A 9,650-nucleotide genomic window follows, 5' to 3' on the forward strand; every position below is an offset into this window, starting at 1 on the left:
TGGGCCAGCCATGATTATGGCGGCGAGATTCGGCGCGGGTTGTTTTGTCTGATGCGTGTTCGTCGCGAGTTTGGTGAGTTGGCGATCTAGGTTCTCTTCCTCATTTCGGTCGCGCTCTGCTGAGTTATAGAAGACTACGGGTCATTGTTTTAGGATTTCGGAATGTTGAATGATTGTGTTCTGTTGGGAAAAGAAGATTGGAGATGAATTTATTGAAATCAGGATGATGCTTTGGGGTTATGTCCTTGAGATATTGCAATGCTTCTGTTATTTACATGGTGATTAAGCGCTCGTATTGCCTCTAAAAGGGAAAATGTGAGGATACTTCTGCGCCAATGGGCGAGAGTAGTTGATTTGGTTCTTCTTCTTGATAGGGGATGGTTGACGGGATGAATTGATTTAAATTCGAGGGATTCGAGGGTGAAATTTCTTAATGTACTTGATAGAGCCATTGATGGTTGTGCAGAGTTCTGATTTGGGAATGGCATTTTCTCCGTCATGGTTGGAATGTGTTTCCAAGTAAGATGCAGATACTTTCTTAATTGTTCCATTTTCTAGTTGGTTCTGCCAACTGAACTGATACACAGTTTTTGCTAATTGATTGATCAGCTGGACAGAGTTTCTGTGTGATCTTGTCCTGAATGAGTTATTGGGTGAGCTGGATTATGGGTGACTGCTAAATCTTTATACCATGTTTATGAATGCGAAAAAAAATCTGGCGAAATGGAGCAGCCAAACCATGGTCAAATTCAGTTACCGGATTGGTGTCTGTATGGTGGAGGATTATGCATATATGATAGGGAGATTAACTGCACAGACATTTATGGCCAATCCTCAATCGTAACCTGACATTGACTCTACAACCATGCTTATCATGGATGAGCTGCTGTATGTAATTTGGTGGAGATGGTTTTGCTGCACGGCTTGGCTCCACTTGGCCTTTCTCCATATCGGTGTGGTACTCCCTTTGCCCCCAAAACTTGGGCCTTACATATACAGGAATTGAAATACTATAGCCCTAGATTCCCGGTCTCCTATTCTTGCATTGCAAAAGTAAAGGTTCTGTGTGAAAGACAAGATCAACAATGAGACTAGTTTCATCAGCCTATATGAGATGTGAAGGGTTCCGTTTGCAAAAATATAAGAAAATAGAGGGTTCCATTGCAAAAAGTAAAGGATTTTGTGCCTGCTCCTCTTGTCAGGATTTGGGTGTGAACATGATGATCTATGGAGCTCTTTGAAGAGTTCATCGATGTCAGTCAGGTATGCCATGTCATCTTGGTTCAAGAATGACTCATTCTTCTTCCGATTCACTTATTTTCGCCAACTAATAGAGTTATAAACCCTTTGTTGAAGGGAGTGAGAAGACTTGGTGCTGCAGCAGTCAACATGTGCCATATAGCCCTCGGGAATTGCAGAAGCATACTGGGAATACTGTCTAAAGCCATGGGACATGGCTCCCGGGGTTTCCCGTAATGTTCTTCGGCTCACTGATCAACTTCATTTATTTCCTTTATCTACATGTTCTAGATTGGGTCCGCATTCACTTAATGAATATAAATTTCTGTCTCAATTTGATGCAGATCATTGAAGAAGCCGTAGGGGCCGTGACTTGTACGGACGCAGGCAAGTTCTGGGTTTTCGGCAGGTGTGTTTTTGTTTCAAACTGTGTTCTTCACACCAAGGTTCATGAACTGTGACTCTTCTGAGGAAAAAAGATAAACTTTTATTGTATGATTTGGACTGACGTTTCGAGTATTTCATCTGACAGATTGCAGCTCCTGGAAAGGATCAAACCCGCCACTGAGAAACTGAAGGAGGAAGGAATCGATTCCTCGTTATGGTACAAGCCAGAAAATTATCACACAGATCTTTAAATACGTGTCGGATTCGGGTAACTTTATGGCTTTTGTTCAATAATATTATGATCTATGACAATCTTTAGCGTCTCTTCTCATCAATCCATAACTAAAAAAAGCAACGAAAATTGAATTCGAGAAATAGTGTCGTTTTCAGGTCATGAGAACTGATGAACACGGACATAACAGATGTGATTTATGGGAACTGATTCCTCTTTGTTTTTTCAAGCCACTTCTTGAACAGATGCGTCATGGATCATCAGGCCGGTCTTCCACCGTCCGGTCCACACTTCGTACAAACCAAACTGAAGCTTGGTGGCTTGGTCCGATTCCGTCGGAGGAACATTTATTTCGAACTGGCCGTCGGTTTCATCCGGTATGACTGATTCCGACCCGCTCTTTTGAATGATCTGATTAATCGATTTGATCCTTTTCCACATGGTCTTCCCTTTCTTCCCGATTTTCGCCGACATGAAAACCGGAGCTTGATCCCATCCGGTCGCATCCGGTTTGAAGGAAATCTTGAAACTGATTTGGTACTTTTTACCCGGTTTTACGTCAACCGTACCGGTTACCTCCAGCCAGCATGCCATCTTCAGTTCTGCAGGCTTCCTACAACCAAAACCAAGCACCCGTTTCTATCTTAACGTTTGGTATATCATAACCCGGAGTTGGTTATAAATTGGCTTAAACCGGTTGGGCAGAAAATATACTTATATAGGAAGGGAAATATCGAAAGTACCCTTCTTCTTTGGGAATAACCCAATAGCGAGGGTCGCCTCCCCAAATGACGTTGAGTCCTCTCGGCTTGATAATCCTTCTGTCTTGCCCTTCCTGCATTTTACAACAAACTCATAGCTTATTTTTAATTACAAAAAATATTGTAAAATAGCTTATTTTTATTACCAAAAAAAAAAGTTGATGTCATTGAAGGAGACCTAATTGCATTTAGCATAAAATCCCCCCTCCTTTTTTTTTTGTAAAGATAGGGAGTGGACTCTTGATTTTATTAAAATTATTGTACATTTTTTGTCGTCTAAAATTAGGTAAAAATTTATAATTCCGTCACAGATACTATAAAATAATATTAAACTTGCAGAAAGAATGAAATATAGGGAAGAGTTGAGGTGGGGTATGTAAAATTCCCTTGAAATTTCTCGAATACTAATTAATCCAAAATAACAAAGTCCAAAAAAGTATTTTGAATACAATGAAATTTTAGACCAAACTAAAACATACATATATATATATATATATAACTTGCCTTAGTTTCAAAACCGGGTTCTGCTTCATGGTGAGAAGAATCCTTTGTCTTTTGTGGAGCCATTTCTTCTTCCTCTTCTTCTTTCTCTCTCTCTTTTTTTTTTGTCGTAAGTTTTTTTTGTTGGTTAATATTAGAAAACTCTTGTCTCAAATGTGCTTTATATAGAGATCCTCATTTCTACTCTCCTTGAAAGAATGTGATTGAGAAGAATAATAGATAACTACTCGATCCCCAAATTTCTTTCTTTCTTAAGATTCTACACACAAAAAGAAAAAACATTTCTTTTGGCTAATTAATTGCTTGTAAATGCCAACTAGGTATGTAATGTGTAAGTTATTCGGTGTTCTACGTAGTCAACTACGGATATTAATTGAGCCCCTCCAAAAAGGTTCTCTGTGGCCTTGGAAATTTGGAGAATTCAATTAACATGTTCATATTTAGAGATTAGTCTTATTAAAAAAATCCGAATAATGATCTCATTATAAAAAAAAAAGCACATGTATTTGTAATTTGTGCGTGTCGTTTAAACGTGTGTATTTTAGAAACATGCAGATACACACTTTTTTATTCTTCTATTTTTTTTTTGTACGATTTCCGACATGTGTTTGGCAATTATCGCAGTGAAAGAAAATATTAATTGATACCTTGGAGAGAGAAAAAAAAAACAGAGATTCACAGGCAAAGAAAGGCATAAGCATAACGTTTTTTTTTTTTTTTTGCATGGAATAGGATTAAAAAAAATGGTTGACGTTTGACAAAAGCAAAGAACATATGCTCAGCTTGTGGTTCTACGTACATGCATGCACGCACACGATGCCAGAATCCGCAAATAAATTCAAAGGAAACCAAGAGCTAGTGATCTTCATCAAAGCAATATATATATATATATATATATAAAGATGCGACGACCAAATTAACATGTATGTATTGGAATAAGGTTACTTTGGACAGAGACACGTAAAAGGGGTTTGAGTAACGATGAAGGTTTAAATGGGATTGTGACCCTTTCCTTGCTTTTGTATATTCGACTTGTGAACCACTTGACCTAATTGGCCTTTGCTGCGTTCTTCTTTTATATATATATATATATATATATATATATATTCTGTAAATGGAATCTCACTCGTTTTAAAGATGCTCATTTCTAACCGTTCCCTTCCACTGATGCCATTATAGAGAGAGAGAGAGAGAGAGTTTGGTGGAAGAAGAATCTCTCTAAAATTTCATGTCAGAGAGAGATGGAGAAGGTCATCTTCACACTGACAATCTATGTATATTTGAATCTCATACGAGCAATTTCATCAATATCTCTATATCATATATATATATATATGTATTCAAATAGTTGGTACAATCTAGTTGAGATATACACAATCATTGGTCCGTCTATGCTTTCTATTCAATTCCCAATCTTAAACATGCATATATTTTCCAAATTTATTTATTAATTTTGTCGCCTAAAAAATCGAAATTACACCATAATGACCAAAAAAAATCAAAACAAGTCAATGTTTTTTTTTTAGCCACAAGTTGGGTGAAGCTTTCTCGGTTCATAGGGCGTGGCTGTGTTGGAATTGGAAAAGCCCATTTCAAACCGACGAATGTCCAGGCCGTCCAAAAACTGCAAGATGTCCGCCTTCGCTAGGCTCAGGAAATTCTGCCCAGACTTAAAATGCATACCGTTTCTGCTATCTGCTTCCGAACAACCTGCCGTTTTTCACTTCGTAGAACATAACCCAAGAAATGATTCGACATAATATCTCTGTTCCGTACAGAGAGTTTATATGAAATTACCCTTAAAAACGAATCAAAGTCTTCAAATCTCTGATCCACACCCACAAAACTGTCTGCTCCATAAGGATATTTCCTTGACCATTACCATAGATGAAAAACCAGACAGATTAAAAAAAATCTCCACCGTCTTTTTACTTAGTCACAAACTTCCTCCCAATCATCCGCCACGTCTTCATCTCCAACGGATCCACCCACGTGTAGGTCCCCGACTTCTTTCGAGCTGCTGCTTCCACCGACTCCGACCATGGTTTCATCTGCCTTGTGGTCCAAGTTACCAGCAGATACAGAAGTGTTGTCCTTTCCCGACTCCAGAACGCTCCAACGGTTCAGGGTCTCGACCATTGGAGTGTTGCCCTTCGATATCTCCCGAGCTGATGACACGGTGGGAGAATCATCGGGTCCCCATGAATCGTCATGAATCAGAGCTTTCTTCCATGGGTTTCCTCCTCTCTGTCCTTCCCTGCCATGGATTCCCCCCCACGCGTGGCTGGCTTGGGAGCTTTGCCCGACGTTCTGAACAGCCATGGCTCCTTGGTATACAGAACCATGGTCCAACCTTCTCATCGCAGTGGCTGCTCGGGCCGGGTCATGAAACACAGCTACTGCATTCTTGTCATTCAGCCAAACAAGCTCGCATTCACCGCCAAATCTCAAGACCAAGCCACTGATGTTTGCTTCCCTCGGCAGATCAAGAAGCGAAACCACGAGCCTCGGGTCCATATCCACCAATGGGTCGAAAGCTGGCGGGTGGAGAGTGCCTAAAGAGACAGAGCCCTTCACTCCGATGATCCTTGATGGTGGTTTCGACTTTGGTGTGACGTGAATAACTGTGAACCGTCTTGGCTCCCACCCTGCAGTGTTAACCGCAAGTTTCCATCTTTCGGCTATCAATCTGATGGCATCTCGTTTATCCTTCTGCATCGGGCAAAAGACGTGAAGCTTCAGGGCACTTGCATTTCCTCGGCTCTTTCCAAGCACCAAGAACTTGCACCGTTCTTCCACAGCCAGTACCCACTTCGGGTCACGCCGGTAAAGGTCTGAAATGATCTCTGTCATGGCAGGATTCTCGCCGAAATGCAAAGCATCCAAATTCGGGGGAGTGATATCAAATGCATCTTGTAGAACCCGCTTACGGTCCAGCTTAGCACACTCGTCGTCACATGTGAGTTTTCTCTGTCCAAATGGGACTCGGTTTCCACTTGTCTCAACGGGTTGAAGTGGAACAGGAAGCTTTTGCAAGACAGAGGCTTCATAGAGAGAATCGGCACTGAAACCATCCACACTTCTTCCTCCAGCATCACACGGGACAGTAGATGTTATACGACCACAGGAACAAGTAATCGTGACCGGAAATTCACATCTCAGATCCGGGCAAGGAGCAGAAGGATGACAGAGCGCTGCACAAGTGTGCCTGCAATCTCTTTTAGGGGCACCGCATGTCTGCCCACAGGACACACGAACACCTGCTTCGGTTTCATCGCCAGTGTCACAAGGCTCGGGATGACAAGTTCTGGCACAAGCATGCATGCCACATCGTCTGGTTTTCCCGCAGAGTTTGGTACATCGAATGTCCTTCAACCCGCAAGGTATGTTCCTGAGAACCACATGACCACCGATGCACTTCTTCTCCACGGGCACTGAACAAGGCGGGCAATCTCCAAAATGACAGGCATGAGAAGCTGCATGGCCACAAGGCTGAGGAACCGAGCATGGAAACTGGCAGCTCGGTGGAGGCGTTCCGCAAGGTAATGGAGGAGGAATCGAAATTTTTCCACACGCGCACGTCAGATCAGTGAAAATCATCTCAAGGCAAGGAGGGCAGTGGCCACTGTGACATAGAGATTCACAAGAATGTTGCCCACACCTTAGATTCTTACCACACGGAATTTGACAAACGTGTGGATCCCAACCCCGAGGGGTCGGGTCATTCTTCGGGTTCGAGAGAGGGCAGCAACGCTCGCTACACCTATGCCTCCCACAGTTCTTCTTCCGACCACATGGTTTTTCACAGACAAAGTTCTCTGCCTCTGAAGTTGTTTTGTAGCATTCCACAGTCCGAGAAGTCGATCCACATCGACACTTCTGGTTGACCTTGATCAAACAACGTGGGCAATCACCGGCATGGCACACCTCATCGCAACTGTGTAGTCCGCAAGGAAGAAGCTTCCCACAAATGTTGGGACAGGAAGGAATCGGATCCAGACAACTACATCTCTGCTCTTCCAGACCTGTTTTCCCGCAGTAGCATGTCTTAATCATGCTGGGCAACAAGTCACAGTCCCCACAGGGACCAGGATGGCACATCTCACGGCAGTTATGATTACCACATCCAAGAAGTCTTCCACAGGTCAAACTGCATGAGAACACGCCATCTTCTGCCTTCACCACTCCCTTGATGCTCATGTCTCCACAGATGACAACCTCGGCCTTTTTCTTGCAAAAACAAGAAGCATTGACAAGTACCTGACAAGGATCACAGGGTCCAACATGACATGTTCTTTCACATCGGTGGCGCCCACAACCGAGAAGCTTATCGCAGGGCTGCCCGCATGTCGAAACCGATCTCCGCTCCGAGCACCTTGTTGTAATTATCTTCTTACCACAAGGACAATACCGAGGCGGGGCAAATGCCTTACAAGGAGGGCATGGGCCTGGATGGCATTGCAGAACACAAACATGAGGACAATGATACTCTTTGCTTGTCTCAGTCCCTGCAAACTCCTTCTCCAGCAGCTTCCCACATGGTTCTCCACAAGAGTGCGGTGTCAAGTATGGATCAGCAGGCGGGTCTTTCCTCTTCCCGCAAAAGCACCGATAGCTTATCTCCTTTGACGATGTCAACTGTACAGACTGGCAACCTGGGCATCTCCAGTTAAAACCCTGGTCTTTCTCCGCTGCCAGATCAACAGAAGTAGGTGCTCGTGCCCATCTCTTGATACAGTTCAGATGGAAAATCGAGTAACAGCTGGAACAAGACCAGATGTTTGCAGACCGCCTAACCATATCATAACAAATCATACATTCAACAGCGCCCTTCATTAGTTTATCCTCTATTTCTTGCACGAGTTGAGGCAAGTTTGGGTCTTTTGACCTGACCACATCTATGTTATCACCCCTCTCAGTAGCTCTCTCCTGAGTCACGTGTCGGGCAAAGTGACCCCTCGAACCAACTCTCTGGCGATTATCAGGCGGAGGTCCTTGTCTTGAACCATTATTCCTCCTCTGGCGGTGGTGGCGGTTAACAAGAGGAGGACCCAACTCAGTATTCCCGGTATTATGGTTATCGGGTATAAGACCTGGACTGTTGTTCCGCCTCGGCTGATTAACAGGAGAAGGTGCGGAATTGGCATCGAAACTTGAAGAATTTCCATCCGGATTAGAAGCAATCAAGGGCTCATTTACCACCACTGAAGTAGAAGCGCCTCTTGGGACCCATGTTTGACGAGAACCTTGAGGACCAAATCTAGGCCTTTCCCTGCGGTCTCTCCTTACTTGAGAGCTCATCCTCTGTGATTCCAAGCACCCAGAACCAGACCCCGTATCCACAGTCACCGTTGGAACAAACAGCGATCAAATTCAACAGATGAGATCTGTACAGACAAAACCCAGGATAAAGTGTTCAGATTCTAGCTATCAGAATCAATCAAACGGATTAAGCAAAACGTTCCAGCGCCTACAAACCCTTAAAAACAATCCGGAATCAAACTCGAAATGCGAAAATATTAGCCACAGACACAACTGTTACGTTTGATATATGATAGAAGATTGAGATCGAACATCTTAGAACGTTCTTCGTTCTTCAGGAACCCCCCAAAAAAAAGGGCAAAATAAAAGACTACCCTATTTATCATCTCTAACAAAAACTCCGAAATCCACAAAAAAAAAAAGATGGAGTATATAGATAAGGCACAAGCAGATGATCAAAATCTAGAAGCGAAAGAGGAATACCTGGACAGAAAACGCCGAAGAAGAAACAACGACCGAGCTCGGGAGACAATCACAGGAAATCTCGACCCTAGATCCCTTGCCTATCGAATTCTCGGGAGAGAGAGTAATGGGAGAAGATGGAGGGAGAAGAAGGTAGGTATATATAGAAGCGATACGGCCTTGGAGGCAAAGGAAGAAGAGAGAGAGATGCGTCACAGTCCCCGTACCACCTTCCTCTTTCTCCTCTTTTATTTTTTTTATTTTATCTCCCGTGTTTATGACAAGTCAACAAGTTCAGGCTTGGTGCACACTCAAAACCGACTCATTTCGTATGGGCCTATTGGGCCGAATATGAGCCGAGTCTTCATATTTTAAGCCTTCCATACAATTGCACTAACAGGACCATGGGCCACACTTTACACAATTTTGATTTTTATATATTATCAATACACATATGCATATACATACATACACTTTATTATTTAAAAAAAACGCACATAGTAAAATTATTAGAATATTTTTATTTTAAATACCTATACGCAAGGGTTTAACTCAATATTTTATATATATATGTATATATATAATATGTATTTCTCGGACATGGGATAATCATATAAAATTTTAAATATTGCAAGAGGATGGGAATCGATTCAATAATGAGAAACATATGCTGAGTTAATTTATTAATTACGTACTAGGCCTAACGAGCTACTGCTCTGATATGAGCCAGTACCTATAGATTCGTACGGTACAATTATATCTTCTTGCACATATATATATATATACCACATCGACACTTCTGGTTG

General features: G+C 42.5%; 2 protein-coding genes and 1 long non-coding RNA gene across 6 annotated transcripts; 1 reads left to right on the forward strand and 2 right to left on the reverse strand.

Moving 5' to 3' along the window:
- The first annotated feature begins 5 nt into the window (after positions 1 to 5).
- On the forward strand, positions 6 to 1,961 carry LOC104814364. 4 transcript variants are annotated; one of them, XR_771898.1, is made up of 6 exons: positions 6 to 73; positions 375 to 519; positions 610 to 1,263; positions 1,357 to 1,472; positions 1,584 to 1,648; positions 1,772 to 1,961. It is a non-coding gene; the product is annotated as an uncharacterized LOC104814364 (long non-coding RNA). The 4 variants fall into 4 exon arrangements; XR_771896.2 differs by having other exon boundaries at positions 12 to 519; positions 610 to 958; positions 1,203 to 1,263; XR_771897.2 differs by having other exon boundaries at positions 12 to 519; positions 610 to 953; positions 1,203 to 1,263.
- Positions 1,890 to 3,258, reverse strand: LOC104814363 (protein PHLOEM PROTEIN 2-LIKE A9-like). The gene is made up of 3 exons (XM_010542379.2): positions 3,124 to 3,258; positions 2,602 to 2,693; positions 1,890 to 2,471 (listed from the first exon to the last, which is right to left on the reverse strand). Exons 1-3 carry the CDS (start codon positions 3,184 to 3,186, stop codon positions 2,084 to 2,086), a joined length of 543 nt encoding a protein of 180 aa, XP_010540681.1. The 5' UTR covers positions 3,187 to 3,258; the 3' UTR covers positions 1,890 to 2,083.
- A 1,496-nt stretch (positions 3,259 to 4,754) lies between these two features.
- On the reverse strand, positions 4,755 to 9,088 carry LOC104814365 (NF-X1-type zinc finger protein NFXL1-like). The gene is made up of 2 exons (XM_010542380.2): positions 8,866 to 9,088; positions 4,755 to 8,507 (listed from the first exon to the last, which is right to left on the reverse strand). Exon 2 carries the CDS (start codon positions 8,419 to 8,421, stop codon positions 5,053 to 5,055), a length of 3,369 nt encoding a protein of 1,122 aa, XP_010540682.1. The 5' UTR covers positions 8,422 to 8,507; positions 8,866 to 9,088; the 3' UTR covers positions 4,755 to 5,052.
- Positions 9,089 to 9,650: the final 562 nt, after the last annotated feature.

Source organism: Tarenaya hassleriana, unplaced genomic scaffold, assembly GCF_000463585.1.
Source record: "Tarenaya hassleriana unplaced genomic scaffold, ASM46358v1 Cleome21, whole genome shotgun sequence".
In the NCBI taxonomy this organism is placed as follows: Eukaryota; Viridiplantae; Streptophyta; class Magnoliopsida; order Brassicales; family Cleomaceae; genus Tarenaya; species Tarenaya hassleriana.